Source organism: Oryzias latipes, chromosome 6 (assembly GCF_053564925.1).
Source record: "Oryzias latipes strain Hd-rR chromosome 6, Olatipes_Hd-rR_3.1".
Classification (NCBI taxonomy): domain Eukaryota; kingdom Metazoa; phylum Chordata; class Actinopteri; order Beloniformes; family Adrianichthyidae; genus Oryzias; species Oryzias latipes.
Window position 1 is genome coordinate 7718037 of NC_136242.1, and position 18733 is coordinate 7736769.

General features: G+C 42.0%; 1 protein-coding gene across 1 annotated transcript in view; it reads left to right on the forward strand.

Annotated features, from left to right (window-relative positions):
- grm8b (glutamate receptor, metabotropic 8b) overlaps nt 1–18733 on the forward strand; it is a 110013-nt gene that overhangs the window by 42897 nt on the left and 48383 nt on the right. The window contains exons 4-5 of the mRNA XM_023955550.2: nt 4402–4556; nt 4635–4772. Of these exons, the coding sequence (XP_023811318.1) occupies nt 4402–4556; nt 4635–4772 (293 nt within the window). The remainder of the gene's footprint in view (nt 1–4401; nt 4557–4634; nt 4773–18733) is intronic.

Below are 18733 nucleotides of genomic sequence, written 5' to 3' on the forward strand. Positions count from 1 at the left end.
AATATGACCCAGAAACCTTAACTGCCTCTGAAAAAACGTAAATTTTTTCAGATTGAGCACCAGGTTGGCTGAGTGCAATTTTCCAAAAACGGCCTGTAAATCCTTCAGATGTTGTTCGGCTGATGGAGAGAAAACGATGACATCGTCAATGTTAACACAACACATTCTCCCCCTTAGCTCTCCCAGTACTTTTTCCATTAACTGCTGGAAAGTGGCTCCCGCATTCTTCAATCCAAACGGCGTGGATTTAAATTGATATAGGGCAGTGGGTGTGATTACAGCAGTTTTAGCCTTGCTGTCTTCCGCCATCGCCACTTGCCAATACCCAGATTTTAGATCTAGGGTGCTGAAAAATTCAGCTCCATGCATTGACTCCAGCAAATCAGGGATCAGTGGCACGGGATAAGCGTCAGCCGTTGTTTTGGCATTCAACTGACGATAGTCAACACAGAATCTCATGGACCCTTCTGGTTTAGGGACTAATACTATGGGTGCACCCCATGCCGACTGAGAGGGTTCAATGATGCCATGCTTAAGTATTTGATCAATGTGTTCTTTTATAATTTTACGCTTGAATGGCGAAACCCGATAGGCTTTACACCTAACTGGTACCTCATCTGTGGTGAAAATGTGATGCTCTTCAGCTGAGGTTATCCCCAGTTTACCCGAGCATACCTTAGGCCAGGCTCGCAAGAGTTCGCGAACTTCCACTGGTTGGTCCATAAATGTAGGGGGTGCTATCTGCCAACCCTGATTTGTAACCGCAGGTGGAAGAGCCATATACAGATGAACAGAGGAACTGCTACTCTCCCAATGTCCATGGTGATTGTCTATGAAATGGTGGAAGGTATAACCAGAGAGGTTTTTGACACCATAGGTTTGGTTACCCAAATTCAAAATGGTAGATGTTTTCCTCAAAAAATCCAAACCCAATATGATGGGGAATGCCAAATGAGCATCTGCCATGATGTACGTGTCCAGGGACCACAACATGCCATGCCAGTTGTACAGTAATTGTACTTTCCCTAAAGCCCGATGGGTTTTCCCATCAGCCAAAGCAAATGTCTGGCTATCACAGGTTTTCAACTGCTCCCCCTCGTGAGCGATTTCAGACCACTGGCTCTGTCTCATTAGAGAAAATGTACACCCGGTATCAAACACTGCTTGGCATAATTTACCTCTTACTTCAATTGGTACATGAAGTAGGGTTGCTGGAAAAACCCTCTGTCCACAATGGATGATGTTGACTACATCCGTGTTCTTCCGCGGACCCTTATCATAAGCTCGTCTTTGACCCTTCTCTTTGGCTTTCTGCTGGTCTACCTTACCCCAGTATTCTCTGGAGGAAGTGTAGTCCTTTTCTACAAGGGTGCCAATCCTCACCAACTGATCCACTGTGGTAACGGTATCTCTTAAACAACCTGCTATCTATGGATTGCAGTTATTTAGGATTTAGGACTAACTCTGACTCGGTTATGTCAGGTTTCCACCTCAAACATAGGGCTCTGTAGTCATAGGCGAAGTCCAGGAGGCACTGGTCAGGAAATAGGATTTTATGCTATAATTCCCACATTTTCTTTTCATATGCATTTTCCCTTGAGCAATCAGTTTCTTTTCTCCTTATATTTTACATTTTCTCATTATTCATTCATTGTATTTTTCATTCATTTTTCAATGTGGCGGTGTCACAACTTGTTCTGTCCAACAGCTGGGCAAACAGATGAGAGCCGAGGGCCTCTTGTGTTGGACATAATTTACTTTAACAAAAGGGGTTTTGAAACCAGAGGTGTGTCTGAATAAACCCTTTTTTGTAATCGAGGCCAAACTTTATTTATTTTATGATATCAAACTTTAATTTGGCCTTCTTTCTGAACAAAATCCCAACCTGGTAGAACAAATGCAGCCTTCTTGCATTGGAATGAAAAAGGTTTGTTGGCACTGTGCTTGTTCCTAGAAGGAAACACATTTATATCTTTCAATACATTATAAACCGATTTCAAATTGAAAAAAATGATTTTTGTTTTAGGTATTTCCAACTACGCCATTTATTCAATACATAAGTTAAAAAAGCATTGCATTTAAAAGTATACATTTTCCTCTCCTTGCCCGGTCCAACAAGGAATGCATATAAACACATTTATTATAAGTAAAGCTAAGACTCAGATACAAAAGGGGTTTATAAAAATATGCTCTGTTTGTCTGAAGATCCATAAATCACAATTATAACAGTAAAATCTGTTCAACACAAGTTGTCAGAGAGTGACTGGCATTGATTGTGTTAGACACAGCTAACATAAAATAAATCAAAAAAATAGAGGGAATTTGAGGGGAAAATTATTCTAAGGTTCTTGACAACACCACAAGTTGTAAGCGATTTTAATGTAAACAGCAATATTGTCGGAAGCAGTGTGGATTTACAGTGTGGATTAATGCTTATCAGTTTCACATTTTTTGGCCCTGTACCAAATTAGAGGTATGAGGCCAAACATTATTAAAACAGTAGAAGCTGCTAGGTTTTTGGTTTACTACCTGGAAAGGAGATTGAAAAAGCGTATTGCTTCCTTTTTCAGATGTTAACAGTTACCTATAAAAATAACCATCACTAGGTGTTGGCTGAAATGCGACCATCCCCAAGTCGGACCAGTCGTTTCAAGTTGTGGACAAAATTTCATATACAGACTTATAATGACTTTTGCTCTACAAATAAAATGAATATTGTTTTCAAAACCTTGGAAAAAATGGAATGCCTTTAAACTAAGCACGGCACAGCACCCACAATATGATTGGAACTACTACTGTACTGTACCTCCATTCCTTCAATTTGTTCTGTCTTGTCTTTATAGCATATTTATTTATTAGTTTGTCTTGGAACTCTTCACTTTGTACTGGATACACGTTCATCAAAATGTTTACTTTATGTAATAGAAAATAAAATACAAATTGATTTTAAGAAAGTGGCCTCTGATCATTTGTTACAGGATCAATTTGTGGATACATTTTAGCCAGTTAGGATTCATGAAGGTAAACACAGTGAACTGTTTTAACCGTATGATGAAGATGAATTACCCTTTGTCATAACATCGTCCCAAACTGTGTCATTTGTTATAATATGATGATCTTTTTCCAAGATATTTTATGGTTTGCATGGAGGGAGACACATTATGTTAAGCATTTTGTTGATGGAATTCTTAGTCGGATTAAATGTGAGACTATCATCCATAACATTCTTGGGAGGTTAATTTGGAAAACCTGAAGTGGAGGTTGTAATAAAATGACACGCCTGTAAGTATCTGTAAAAGTGTGAGGCTGACAGATTATACCTATTGGATAGTTGTTTAAAAAGGCAAATTAATTGTCAATAAATGAGTCATTTTATTATTTCAGACCCTCTCAATGCCATCTCTGAAATGTAGCATCAAACAATGAGGGTGGAAAAGAAGGATTAGATAATCTCATTACTAAGTACCCAAAGGGTTTTCTGTATTGATGACTTATTTTAATTGATCACGTATGACTGATTATGAGCTGTCAAAGGTTTAGACAATTGGTGACAAGTGAACCATTTACACATGACAATGATAGAGGTCTGGGGGAAGGTTTCTCCAGCTTCACCCATAGAGAGCCAGTCTTTCTGGAGTATTGTGCCCAAAAGGACACAATTGGTAGCCCAGTAACCAAATAGTTACAAAATAGTGATTAGCAGCAAAAAATGGAAGTGATAGCCTACCATCTTATTCTGTTTTCTGAAAATGTTCTTTCTTGTTTTTTACCCCTCCATATGAACGTTAAAAAATAAGAGAATCAAGTTCAAGTATTCATAAGGGATTGGGCACTAAATTAAACACAAAAGTCTAGGTATACACTTTATCTACATTTACTCTCAACTAGTGAGAGGTAAAGGGGAGACCATTTGGATAATTATTGTTATATCATTAGCTTTAATTTAATGAAGTTCTTTCTAAAAATATTTCGAAAGTTCATCCTCACAGTTATTCTGAGATAAACTAAGCGAAGCTAATCTGCAATCTTGAATGTTACAGTAATGTTCTCCAAAAAGAACTTGGACATTTTAAGTGACAGCAACTAGTCTATAGATTGAATTTGTAAGATGACACCTTACCAAATGTAGCCAAAAGATAAATAATATAAGAAAAGGGTTCTTCAGCCCTGAATACAAAGAGCAGATCATGTGCACAAAGCTTGGATTGTTGTTTTTTCATTCATATTCTTTGTTCAGCCCCTTGAGACAACTACGTTTGTGTCCTGACGTTCAAACTTAATAGAATTTGATTTGTTAATTTGCAGAAAACACTGAGAGTAAACTCCTTCCTTTTTTTCTTTTTTTCCATAAAACCTTAAATCTTTCATATCTCTGGCGTTTATTGCTCATCATGCTGGAAGGCGAATTCTGGAGGCTGCAAAGCGGAACAACCTAACAGGACACTTCTTATGGGTGGGCTCTGACAGCTGGGGATCTAAAATCTCTCCAGTCCTCCAGCAGGAGCAAGTTGCCGAAGGTGCCATAACCATCCTTCCAAGAAGAACCGCTGTAGATGGTGAGGCTGTAAACAGCTGAAAAGAAACAAACCACTTTTGCTATAAGACAGGAATAAAGTTTTTTTCTTTTCTTTCAGCATTCGATCGTCATTTCAAGAGCCGCTCTCTGTCCAACAACCGCAGGAACATCTGGTTTGCTGAGTTTTGGGAGGAAAATTTTGGCTGCAAGCTGGGAATGCATGGCAAAAGACCTGGCAGTCCTAAAAAATGTACAGGTACTCAAGCTGTTAGGCTAAGCAGCGCTATCTATCTTGCTTTATTTCTGGGGTCTCAAAATTAAATGAAATAAATCCTTTAATTTTCCACTGGAGGCGGAGTCTGGGCAGCAAAAATAAAGATACAGTTAAAAAATCCTAACGTCTTTATTACTGGTTTCAACCTTATTCTTTTAAACGTGAATGGAACAGTGAATGAAGATCAGGACCAACTTTTCTAAACTTTTCCTGCCTATCCTGCTGCCAGATTCTTGTCCTCACATGTTTGGGCCACATTTGGCTCATTTGGCTTGAGAGAGGAAAAAGTTTGACATTCTCTGAATGTTTTGTCTGGATGTTTCTTCTGTGGCTGCTAAGGTTTTATCATTCATGTTGACAAAGATTATTTGCTGCTCATAAAACTGATCTAGTCTCAGCGCATCGCAAACGGATGATTTTAAAGGAACTGACATCTTAAAACAAAAACAAAAAAACAAATGTTTTTTTTTTTTAACATTAACTTGAGTTTTTATTTTGAAGTCAATTAGGCTCCAGTATCTGTTTGGGAAAACTTGATGTAAGGGTGGGGCAGCTGTGGTGCAGCGGTAGGGGGATCAACCCAAGATTGTAAGTATGCAGGTTCAAGTCCCACCTTGCACACCCATGTGTCAAAGTGTCCTTGGGCCAGACACTGAACCCCACCTTGCCTCTGGTGGGAGGTTGGCGTCAGTGTTGGGCAGGAGAGCCGCCACCAGTGTGTGAACGTGTGTGTGACTGAGTGAATGGGTCTGTGACTGTAAAGCACTTTGGGCCTTGAAGAAGGTAGAAAAGCGCTTTATAAGTACACGCCATTTACCATCAGAGTTAAAACAATGCTGTTGTCATTGAACATGGGCAGCTTATTCAGTTCCCTGATGCAATAATCACAACCATTTTTTGGTTCCAGACATTAAATCAACAGAGAGGATAACTCAATGTTTACATTTTCTTGTTCAAGCGATAACTGTTAAGTTCTGACTGTGGTTTAGATACTGAAGCAAACAAAAATTTTCCCTCTTCAAGGAAAGAACTTTTTTAATTAAAACTCATATTAGAATACCTTGTTTAAATTTGCAATCAACATTGGGACTAAATAGGATTAAAATATGGAATATTTGCCCATCACAAAAAACTTGAAACCAAAGGAACAAAGTTGGGCCAAGTGATATGACATTTTCTATATTACGATATAGTTTTCTTTTTTTTCATTTCAAACAATAATGTTTATATGAAGATATAAAAAAAGTAACTACATTTGTCAAATTTTATGACATTTTAAGAGAAATGTGTAATCATCAGCAGATTGTTTAGATCTAAATATTTTGTACTTTAAACATAACAGATGCACTGAAGGACCATGATTAAAGCAAAAGTTTTCAAGTTCCAAAAGAGAACAGAAATAAAACAGAATGTTAAACTGCATCATCAGTTCCATTTGAAAAAACATTACTTCTACAAATAAATTCTAATGTTTAAGTTTATAGAACAAACATAAAATTGAAAAACATTATTGTCAACATCCTGTGAATAAATTAGTAACTAAAAGTAAATTCTATGAATTTCTCCTTAGAATTTTTTTTTTTTTACTCTTTTGCTTTTGAAGAAAAAAGCAAATAAAATAGATACATGAAAACTAAGTGAACTGTACTTTAACTCTTTATTGTGAAATCAAACAGACAGAATAAAATATAATGCTACCATCTTGTGCTGTGATCAGTGCTTTAAGTTGGTCTGTACTCACCGGTACGCAGTAGCGGCACTTCTAAAAACTTTAATTATGATTATTATTTCTTTAAGGAAAGAAAGACATAATTATTATTAATCATTGGATTATTTTATGCCTGCACTGCGTATTTCCACCTCAAGTCACTGACGTCAGGCGTCATCCTTAGACATGTTTAACTGAGAGATCAGTCAGAATGGACTTCATTTGTGAGACACACTTTTTCAATACAAGGTGCTCATCATCCTCCCACTTCCTCTAGCCTTTGTGTCATCTTATCTGTTTTATTTTGATTATTGTATCATTTACTTTTTCTTGTATTTCCTTTTTATTGATATTTTCAATAGTTTTTAACCGTTCTTATTGGCTTTTAAGGCAGAAAATGTTAACATCTGTCCATGGACAACAGATGACAAATAGCCGCTAACCTGATTCTGGCTCATTGCGGTGATGCTTTTACGGTGCGCTGTCCCAGAGAAATAAATACAATTGAAAGTGAAGTTAACTTATAAAGGCAATGATTTGTGCTGCCTGTACTTATGACTTTATTTTGTTGCATAAATGCAAATGTCTGCCTGATGTTTAGCATTAAAACCAAAATGATTATCAGTATAAAACATAAAACAATTAAATGTTTCAAGGAAAACAATTTCTAATAAAAAAGTAATCATATTGATGTTGATTTAAATTACCATTTGTACAAAAATAAATCTTCAGTTTTTTTCATTAGTGATTCACTATTCGCAGAAAGAGTTGCAAAATACTCAGATTTCCTTGATTGAGTGCCAGCCGTTTCTGATCAGAATCACTTAGAACTGCAAGAACTGACAGGACACCGTTTCCCAAAATGCATTGTTTTGTAGTCAGAAAGGCGGCTTGCAGTCAGCGGAGTGTCACATTTTCCGGATTGATGCTTTGCACCAGCCTCTTTTTTTGACATGTGCCGTCAGAGCAAAAAACTAACCAGCATTCAAATCAAATCAAACTTTATTTGATTTATATATTATTTATTTATAACACAAAGTGCTCTACATTAAAAGAAAACCAAATAAATAATATCAAAAATCTCTAAACAGGTCACTCTCATCAGCACTTGGTATTTAATTAGTTTTCTATTTCAGTGTTTCCTTCCATTTGAAATGGTTCATTGACTCTTTTAGAGTTTGTTTAACATTTACTATTTGTTGTAATATTTAGCAAGACAAGATTGATTCATCTTGTTATGGCAGTTTAGCTCAGGCGGTAGAGCAGGTTGTGTCATGACTAGAACGCGGGACGGACCCAGATGCTGAAACCCAGAGGCAGAGACAAATAGGTGAGTGGTAAGTAAGATGTTTTAATATAGTTCTTGTTGGCTCCTGGCGAGACTGTGGGTAACGTGGCTGGAGATCTTGAGGAGAGCTGTGGCTTGATGCGTGGCGTGGCTGCTGAACTAGAAGAGCACAGAGACTGTGGCTCACGTTCACAGGTGGCGTCAGAACAGGACGGCTGTGGCTTCTGCTGCTCGAGGTGGTAAGATTCAGGTGACACTCTTGGCTTGAGGTGAAAACCTGGAGTGCAGAAAACAGACAAAGTTAACTCAGGACGAGACAAGGGGCCAGGCGTAGTGAGCTTCTGGAGACTAAGCACCATCAGGGTTAACGGACTGGCGAAGAATGATGAAGCTGGGTCTCCTTAAGTAGCAGGTGTCTGATGAGTAGAGTGGTCACAGCTGAGAGTGATGAGCAGCAGAGCTGGAGGGGGAGGAGTCTGACAGGCCACCATGACAGGTTGTCTGACAACTGAAGGGTTGGAGGTTCAATCCCCGCTCTCCCCAGCCAGCTGTCGCCCCCCCCCCAAGCAGCTAGTCTGCAGCTCACCACTCCCCCCCAGGGGATGGGTTAAAATGTGGAGAAGAATTTCTCCATTGTGGGATAAATAAAGTATCAATTATTATTACTATTATTGTTACCATTAATGAAGCTTAAAAGAAGTGTTGAGTGTCCAGGGAAGTAGACAAGGTTGTTCAATGTAATATGGCAGAGATTCTATCATCTCATGTCATTAGACAGGTACCCTCTCAATGCATATCCTACAATGCCAATTCAGAGTCAATGGTTTTAGCTTGTCTATCATGTACCCAGTGATTGTATGTCTAAGAAATGTGCACCTTTTCAGTGCCTGAAGTTTTTTTTGTTTTTTGTTCTGCAGGTCGCACTATTTTTAATGTTAAGGATTCTTCTAATACTTTGCACTCGCCACAGACTTTTTTTTAACCACAGATTAGCAGGAAAATCTTGTGACCAAGCCAGTCAGCTCCAGTGCAACAACAAAAACATGGAGAAAAACATGCAAAAAAAGGGAAGAAACACCCTACAAACAGTTAGGCAAGTGCAATCTAAACAAGTTTCTTACAAGCCCTCTTGTGATTCAGTTGACCCAGATGCTGAACACAGTGACTCATACTGCATCTTCCTCAGGAGATATTCTGGTTTATTAAGGGATGAATGGGTTTAAATGACCTATATAATACTAAATCACAAATAGTGAATTCTAATGAAAGGTTTTAGGACTTGTAACAGCTATGGCTCTTTTTATGACAACACAGATTTTTGGAACGGGCGTTGATTTGCATTTCTGCCCGTCATCACTCTTATTGTGGCTCTACAATGTGTGTCTTCGCACCATCACAAATAAGCATACAGTACCTTCTTTCTGCTTGTCAAGAAAAGAGTGTCTTTGAGTGCAAGGTATCACAACTTGAACTCTTAACGAAATTTGCTGCAAACCTCGTGACCAAGAGTTGTGTTCACTCTGGGCTTGGGTGTGGGGGTGTGTGGTGGGGGGTAGGTTGGTGGTCTGGCTTGGTTTGGGGGGGTGGTCCCTTTGCCTGTGCTGGGGGGGGGGTTGGCGGGGGGCGCTGCTCGGGGGGGGGGGGGGGGGGCAGCGGCGCTGGATGGGCTGCCCATCTACACCTGGGGCTGGGATCGGCCCTTCCCTGGCTCTGGGGCGGGACGGGACAACCCTCTTGGGGCCCCCGGTCGCTCTGGGTGTCATCCGCTTCGGCTGCGGGGTCTGGGGTGGGGTGGGGGGATTGTCGGCCCTGTCCTGTGGGGGGGCATTCTGGGGGAGGGGGGGGCACTATTGGTACGGGGCAGGGGGGGTTGACGGGTCGGGGTCTCCGCTGAGGCCATCGGCGGTTTCCCCGGCCGGTTGGCTGCCTCGGTCCCATCGAGGCCTGACCAGGGCTCTTCTAGGGCCGGCGTTTGGGGGTGGGGGCCTGGGCTCCTCTCTCTCTGTGTGGGGTGGGTGGTGCTGGGCCTGGAGTGTCGGCGCCTCCGGGGGTGGGGCCCCTGGGCTGGGTGGGCCTGGCCCGCTTGCTGGGGGGGGGGGGGGGGGCGGGGGACAGCTGTTTGACCACCGGGGGACAGTCTACCAGCTGTCCCCAACTTACCCCCTTCCTCATATAACCTCATATTAGGATGAGGGGGTGGGGGGCTTAGCCTGCGATGAGCCTTGGGGGGGGGGGGGGGGGTTACTAGGCATTGGCCCCCCTCCTATGTTTTTTTTTTTTTTTTTAACTTGTCCTGTCCAACAGCTAGGCAGGCAGATGAGAGCTGAGGGCCTCTTGTGTTGAGCAGACAGGTTTACTAGTTGTTTATCGTTACGGTACAGTTCCAATGTAGTACAAAAAGGGCGGGGCCTGTTCACACACACTCAAATATTATCAACACACCTGCTAGCTGCAAGAAATGTTCACATGTCAACATGTACACAAAACAGATAGTGTTCACACACGCATACTTGTGCCTTTAAACCAACTAGTGTGAAATCTTTCATTCATTCAATCATGCAAACTATAAGTGCAAAGGTGAGCTAACACCTGTGCTCAGGTGAGTGTTTGTGTTCTTCTAAAATGGATGGTGGAATGTGAAAAGAAGGAGGAGGAGCGCCCAGCCACCCCCACACCCAGACCCCCGCCGCAGCAGCAGCCGGAATTACCCCAACGCCACACGGGAACAGGCAGGGAACAACCGCCCCCGGGCGACCAAGACCGCCACCCAGGCCAGGGCCAGCAGGACCGCTGCGAGGCCCCCAGAGCCAGAGAGCAGGGAGGCGCGGAGGGAAAGAGAGCGCCGCCCCAGCCCAGCCAGGAAAGCAGCCCCCCCGCCGCGCCGGAAGAGCCCAACGCAGGGCCCCACCGGAGAAGGACGCCCACAGCCCCAGACGAGCACCCCACCACCACCCAGGAGTTCCGGGCATCCCCCCGCCCCAACCCCAGGTACGAGCCAGGACCCCCCAAGGGAGACCCGCTCCGCACTCCAGGCAGCCACCCACCCGGCCCACGGTTGGTCCAGGGAGGAGCAAGGCAGGGGCCCGCCGCCCCCGCCCAGGAGGGGGGAACCCCGGGGAAAAAAGGGTGGCCAACAAGGGGTGTTATAAATATGGCCCGACCAGGCTCGGCCATGTTGGAAGTTTGGCGGGGCCCAGCGCTCAGGGGCAATGACCAGGACCCACCCCCCAGGGACACGAACACCCCCGGCTCAGGTGTAATATGAACCCCCCCACCGTGCGGAGAGAGCACCGCCGGGCCCAGGGAGCCGGCACCCAAGGGATACGGCCGCCATCGCCAAGGGGCCCGTACCCCCCACCAGGGAAGGGGTAGGGGACAGATGGACCCAGGTCCCCCCCTTCCTTGCAAAATGTGTGTGCGTGTATGTGTGTTTGAGAGGGTGTGTGTGTGCATGTGTGTGTGTTTATGTTGGAATGTATATATTGAAGGGGGAGGGGTGTGTGTACTAAGGGGGGTGCAGTTAAAATTGGCGAGTAGGGCACTAAGGGGACATCTCCTGATTACTCACAGTGATGTCCCCCCACCCTCCCCACCAAGGGGTCCTAAATGTCTAAGGTGCGGTTAAAATTGGTGGGTAGGGTGCCAGGAGGACATCTGCTGCTTGCTTGCAGTGATGTCCAAGCACCCCCCCCTACCAAGGACCCTACATGTCTAAGGTGCAAATAAAACCGAAAGAGGGGGGGCCCACTCCATACGGCAACCATAGGAGGGGGGCCACTGCCAAGTAACCCCCCCCCAAGGCGCATTGCTGCTTTTTTCCAAGCTGATATGATCAAACAGCAGATTTCTGTGTTGACTTATGTTTATATTTTTCTTGTTTTTCCAATTTATTAAAATATTTTTTTTGGCAATACAAAGAGTTGTGAAAATGATAGATGCTAATCCTTCTTCTATATCGATGGCACTCATGTCACCAACCACACAAAGTGACGGTGAGGCCGTGATTGAAACCTTAAGCCAGACTGATAAATCGGCACATACCTGCTGCCAGAGAGCCTGGACAGGAGTGCAGAACCACAGTGCGTGCATGTAGCTGTCGGGTAGATTATTATCACAGTGCTCGCAAATGTCTGAGTTACTGAGACCCATCTTGAACATCCTCTGTCCAGTGTAGTAAATTCTGTGAAGAGTTTTGAGATGGATTAGCTGCAGATTTGGACTTTTTGTCAGTTTAAAGGTGTTTAGACAGAGTTCTGACCAGAAGCTTTCATCTGTGCTGATGCTCAAATCTGCATCCCATTTTTTTGTTGGAAGGGCAATATTGTTATCTAAATCAGTGTTTTTCAACCTTTTTTGAGCCACGGCACACTTTAACCTTGCCAAAAATCTCGCGGCACACCAGCATCCAAAGAAAAAAAAAAGCAGAAATTCATGGTCTTTATTGATCGAGCCAGACTCTGTGGAAAGCTAAACCGCTAAAGACGAGCTTTAGCTGGTATTTTTGTTAGAACTGAGCGACTTTTTGAGCTAAATTTGGAACAAGGAAGTGAAGACTTGAACCACTTCTGATTGGTCAGACTGATGACATGGGATTAAACCTTAAAGAATGATTGGCGGAGACAGTTAAAGGGGCGGGACTTTTCCGCAAACACTTATAGGTGCAGGTAAATCGCGGTAACGTCATTCTTATTAAAATGTATTTAATAGAATTAAATAAACACAAAGAAAATTTAATTGTATGATCTTTTATATTCCTAACTACTCAGTGTTTTATCAGGGCCTGTTTGGATGAACAAAGAGCTGATTTCCTGGAGATGGGAAATGTTTTTAGATCAGTTAATGAGGGCAATTTCATACGGCGCACTTGACCATCTCTCACGGCACACTAGTGTGCCGCGGCACACTGGTTGAAAAACACTGATCTAAATTACATAAAAGTTTGTATATTTTGGAGAGAGTTCTATTCATTGAAAAATTAATCAGAGTGGTAACTACATCTGGTAGCTTTAAATCGTCGTCTTTAAATTTATACTTTTTAGTAATACTTGATTTAAGTTGCTGATATTCCAAGAAGTTATTTATTCCATGTTTGTCTTGAATTTCCTGGGGAGTCATGAATCTTCTATCAATAATTACGTGCTCTAGTTGTTTTATGCCCCCTGCTTGCCAAGCTGGGAAGTGAATCATTTTTTTGTTAATAAGGATGTCCGGGTTGTTCCAGATGGGTGTCATTTTGCACGATTGAATTGATGATTTTGATATTTTGAGAAATTCCCACCAGGCTGTTAAAGTGGCATTTATATTAATGCTTTTGAAACAATCCTGTTTTTTAACTGTTTGGCTAATAAATGGTAGCTGTGACAGGTTGATCTTCCCACATAACGCTTGTTCCAAGTCTAACCATGAGTTGGTTTCTGGATTATTTTTTAACCATTTTAAGATGTATTGTAATGGATTTGCAAGAAAGTATTTGTGGAAATTAGGTAATTCTAATCCTCCACAGCTTTTTGCAGATTTTAAAGTTTTTAGACTAATTCTTGCAGGTTTGTTGTTCCATAGAAAGCTTGATATGGATGAGTCTAATGTTTTGAAACATTTTAATGGCGGTTGTGTGGGAATCATTGAGAAGAGATAATTAACCTTGGGTAAGATTTTCATTTTAACCGTGGCTACCTTGCCCATAAGTGACAGAGGCAGGTTGGTCCAGCGTGTTAGATCGTCCTGTATGCTTTTCAGTAATGGGGTGTGGTTTAGCTGCACCAGTTTTGATATTTTGGGGGAAAAGTAGAAAAAGTAGAGACCCAGATATTTGATATTTCCTGTTTTAACTGGAATTGTGAGTCTTTGTTCCATATTCCTGTTGAGTGGTAATAAAACAGACTTATTCCAATTAATGGAATAGTCTGATATGGAGGAGAATTCATTTATGATCATTGCTGTTTCATTTACAGAATGTAAATTCCTTAAAAACAGTAATATGTCATCCGCATAAAGACTAATTTTATGATGGCTGTGTTTGGTTTTTATTCCTATAATGCTCTCATTCTGTCTTATTGCTGCAGCTAAAGGCTCAATGAATATAGCAAAAAGAGAAGGAGAGAGTGGGCAGCCCTGTCTGGTTCCTCTTCCAAGAAAAAACCTGTTTGAAGTCTGTTTATTAGTTCTAACTGATGCATTGGGGTTGTGATATAATATTTTGATCCAATTGATGAATGCTTCTCCAAAACCAAACTTATGGAGGGCGGCAATAAGGAACTTCCAGTTTACTCTGTCAAAGGCTTTTTCAGCATCCAGCTATAGTACCGTCATTTCCTGGTTTTCAATGGTGGCAAAGTCTATTATATTAACTAATCTACGGACATTATCATCCGAGTGTCTGCCTTTGATGAATCCAGTTTGGTCGAAGTGAATTATGTGAGGAGTGATTTTTTCTATTCTCTGTGCTAGTGCTTTGCAGATAATTTTTACATCTGCATTGATTAGAGAAATGGGGCGATAGCTTGAAGGACTGGTGGGATCTTTGTCTGGTTTTAGAAGAAGAATTATGTTGGCTGAGTTCATGTTAGGTGGCATTGATTGGCTCTCATTTATAGATGTGACCGTTTTATAAAATGTTGGTGCCAGTTGTTCCCAGAATTCTTTATAAAACTCAGCAGGAAAGCCGTCAGGCCCTGGTGCTTTACCATTGGGCATAAGTAACAGAGCTTCATGAAGTTCAGACAGCGAGAGCGGAGAATCTAAGTTTGTGATTTGATCCTCATTTAGCCTGGGTAGGTTTACATTATTAAGAAATGAGTCAATACTTTGCTCTGACGGATTGATCTGCGGTGTGTACAAGTTTTTATAAAAGTTTTCAAATGCGTTATTAATTTTGACCGGGTCATGAGTGACATTTCCTGTTTGGTCCATAATAGAGGTGATTGATGATTTTTCTCTATTAATTTTAAGCTGATTAGCCAGAAATTTGCCAGATTTATTAGAGTTTTCAAATCTTTCAAGTCGTAGCCTTTGTATTTGAAATTGTGTTTGTTTATTAATGATGTCATTTAACTGCAGCTTTACATTTTTCAGGTCGCCCAGTATGTGTTCCTGTGCAGAAGCAGCATAAGCAGTCTCCAGGGTTTTTTGATTTTATTTTCTAATTCTAATAAATCTGCTTTCTCTTTGCGTTTTTTGTGTGTTGAATAAGAAATGATTTTCCCTCTCATGACTGCCTTTGCTGTTTCCTAAAGAACGCAAGGTGGGATGTCTTGAGTATTGTTGAAGTCTAAGAAGGTTGCCCACTCTTTTTTAAAGAATTCAAGAAATTCCTGGTCTATTAACAGAGACGTATTAAACCTCCAGGTTGTACCAGAGGGTGTGGATTTTTCCCTAGAAATGTTTACAGAGACTGGTGCATGATCACTGATAATAATTGGATGGATATTGGAGCTTTGAATATTTTTTAAAAGAGAGTTACTGATTAATAAATAGTCTAAACGGGAGTGTGAGTGGTGAACTGGAGAGAAAAAGGTGAACCCTTTAGTGTTTGGGTGACATGAGCGCCACGCGTCGCAGAGACCCAAAATCATTCATGTACTGCTTTAGAATACTTGCAGACCGCCATGTACGCTGATTTGCTGCTGTGCTGAGTCTGTCATGTTCAGGGTCCAGAATCAGGTTGACGTCTCCTCCTATAATGATTGTGGAGTCAGAGTGGACCGAGAGTGAGGTGAAGAATCTGTGAAAGAAGGAAGAGTCGTCAACATTAGGGCCGTATACATTCGTGTAGCACCTATGCTATTAGGCAGAGGTAGTCAGGCTACTGGACCAGATATAGGTTCGCACGGAGTGGTGTGTATTGAATAAAAGAGCCAAGAGTCAATATAAAGGTAGAATGGAAAAAGCCGGCAGTTTACTGAACAATTGACAAACAACAATAAACATACAAATTTGGTTCTTAAGTAATGTTAAGACACCTCTTCAACACCCTTTATGTTGTTTTTTCCTTTACTTTTTCTGTTAAAGTTCAAATAAAAGGTTTTGTTCAAGTTAATTTCAGTTTCAATCTATTTTTCTTAAAGATGACCGGTCATTTGGTTTAAAGGGATTTTAGTTACAGAACTAAATTTGTTTAACTTAAATTTAGTTTAAGCTTTCTTTTGAGTTCACTATATTTACCCTTTTCACTTTTTTGTAAATCAGTTCAGTTTATCAGATATCAAACAAAAGACAATTCAATATGCAAAGCAAACAAAGAACTGATTTTCTAAATGTCCAATTGCTTAGCAAAATCCTTTAAAGCTTGTTAACAGATGTATCCAGTTTTTGGTAGTGCTCCTTTAAAGTGTATTGGATCCACAGTTAGTGTTCAATATCCTACCGCGACCTTGGCAGAGATTTTGTAGTAGTGAGGAAAAGTATAGGACCACGTGATGCTCTACAGGCAGTCCAGATTATCGTGCTCCCTGGGTAGGCTCGCCATCCATGGATCTGTAGAAGTCCAGAACGATCCGGTCCGGAACCGTCTCCCAATTACTTTCGGGGGGAATCAAAAACCTGGCCTGCAGGACAGGCCATAAAAATAATTTTAGTCCATATGCAAAATAAAACCACTCCAAAATGAAAGCGGAGCCGCACTAGAAGGCTACGTGAATCTTTAGAAACTTAAAATGGCGGCTGCTCTTTTTTCTTTTTCATACATCCAACTCTACTTGCAAAATTAGCTTATTTTCACACAAAATATACCCAAAGTACATCAAATAAAATTCTTCATGTTTCGAAATGTCAAAGAAAATTATAAATAACACAAAAGTACTGTTTTGTCATCTTTTCACAACTTAAATTGGTCTCAACTGGGCTCGCCTCATCACGGCAAAACCCACGCCATAAAAGTAGGCAAAATACAAAACAAAACTCGTCTCGTAATGGCATAAAATCTTATTTGGCTCACACCCCTCTTCCGGTCCGGCTAGACAACAGGTTTGCACCGTTATTTTAGTTTTTCACCGTAGTTTTTCAGCTAATGGCTGCTCTGCTGTGCGTGCTTGCTGTCTCTGCCCTAAACAGGCCTCTCTCTCCGATACGCATCGCACAGGTTGGGGAGGGCTGTTGAAAAACTTTAAACTTTATCGACAACAAAAACAATTTCTCTTTTTAAACAAAAATAGTAATAAAACCTATAAATTATTAATGTGAATACTATTTTTATTTTTATCCTCACAACTTTTAGCTGTTTTTATCATGTTGTTTATTAATATTTATTGACCTTTTTATATCATTGTAAAATGCTCTATTATTACTGAGTGTATCTGTAACGGGGGTTACATTCGCTATACAAAAGTCCTTATTCTGAATGGATATATTAATGATTACAAATCTGCCTTCTGGGTCAGTAACTGTATCCTTATGAGTAAAATTAAGATTTTTATTAATTAAAACAGCAACTCCTCGTTGTTTGGAGTTGTAACTGGCAGAGTATATAACTGGAAATTGTAAGCAGCACATAAGGTGATTCAAAGAATCCGATAAATGGGTCTCCTGCAGTAGAGCTATATCTGCTTTTAGACCATCCAGGTGATTTAACACTTTCAGTCTCTTTGGCTCAGAGCCAAGTCCACGCATATTCCAGCTAACGATGTTAAGACTGTTCATAACTGCTCTGACTGAAAAGGTGTAAAGCTAAGTAGTGCTTGTGTACCAGTCCGTGTGCGCGTGCCCGCATTGAGAAGCGCTGTGCGCGTGAACGTTTTCTGGCTATGTGAGCTGCGTGTCGCGTGCGTCCTATGAGAGCCTGTGTGAGGTGATTGCAGTATGTCGGCGTGTGTGTGCGGGATCGCATGTGCACGCCCGTGTGTGCGCTTGTGTGCGCGCGCGCCCGTTCCGTGCATAAATAAATACTTACCGAGGATGAGTTGCTTCCAGGTGATTTACATATGATGAGGGGGGAGAGGGGGGGGGGAGTAAAGGAAAGAAAAAAAGAGATAGAAGGGAAAACGAGAACAACAACAAAACAACAATAAAAACGTGAGTGGGACTGAGGTGAAGAAGAAAAAAAAAGACTGTTTTCCTGAGATCGAGGTGTGGATTATTGATGATCCGGTTTTCCATTCATTGAAGTAAGTTTTGCGGGTTTCTTCTGGGCAGCGCAGATGTTCTCAGTGCGGATCTGAAAGCCTTCAGCACAGCCAGGGGGTGATCTCCGGGTCCCGGAACAGCCGGCCGTCCACGTAAAGTTTGTCAACGGCCACAATCGCTCTCGAACCAGCAGCAAGATGCTTCCTCCTCAGCGGGAACAGGATCTTCCTTCTACGGAGGATTTCTGCCGGGAACTGGTCATTCACGCTGTAATGCGTGCCTTTCAGTTCCCGTCCGCGGCCCTTCACCAACTCCTTCTGTTTGAAATGTTTGAATTTAGCCACAATAGGACGCGGGCGCTGGTGGTCGGACCTTCTTCCTCCGAGGCGGTGAACCCTGTGGAAAGAGATCTTCTGCACCTCCTCCTTGGGGAGCTTCAGGTGGACCTCTAAAAAGGATCTGACGGTGGCCTCGGGGTCTTCTCCTGCCTCCTCTGGAACCCCCGCGACCACTAGATTGTCCCTCATGCTCCTCGACTGAAGATCCAGGAGGGTTTCCTTGATGGATCGGTTCTCCTCGGAGAGACGGGCGGTGTCATTGCCCAGAATCTTGACGGTCTCTCTGAGGGCCTGGTTCTCCGCTGCGAGCTCCCGCACCTGCTGCTGGCTGAATTCCAGAGACTCCCGCAGACCTTGAAATTCTCTATGGAGGATCTCCAGCAAATATAGGCGGCAATCAAAGCTGGAGAGCTTTTTATCAATCGAATCCAGGATATCGCTCACTCCGCTGCCTGGAGAGGACACAGCCCCGGGAGAGTCCTCAGGCCGTTCACGCTTGGCGGAGGGGGTGGTGGTGGTAGTTCTGGGCTTCACCATGTTGCAGGTATTTAAA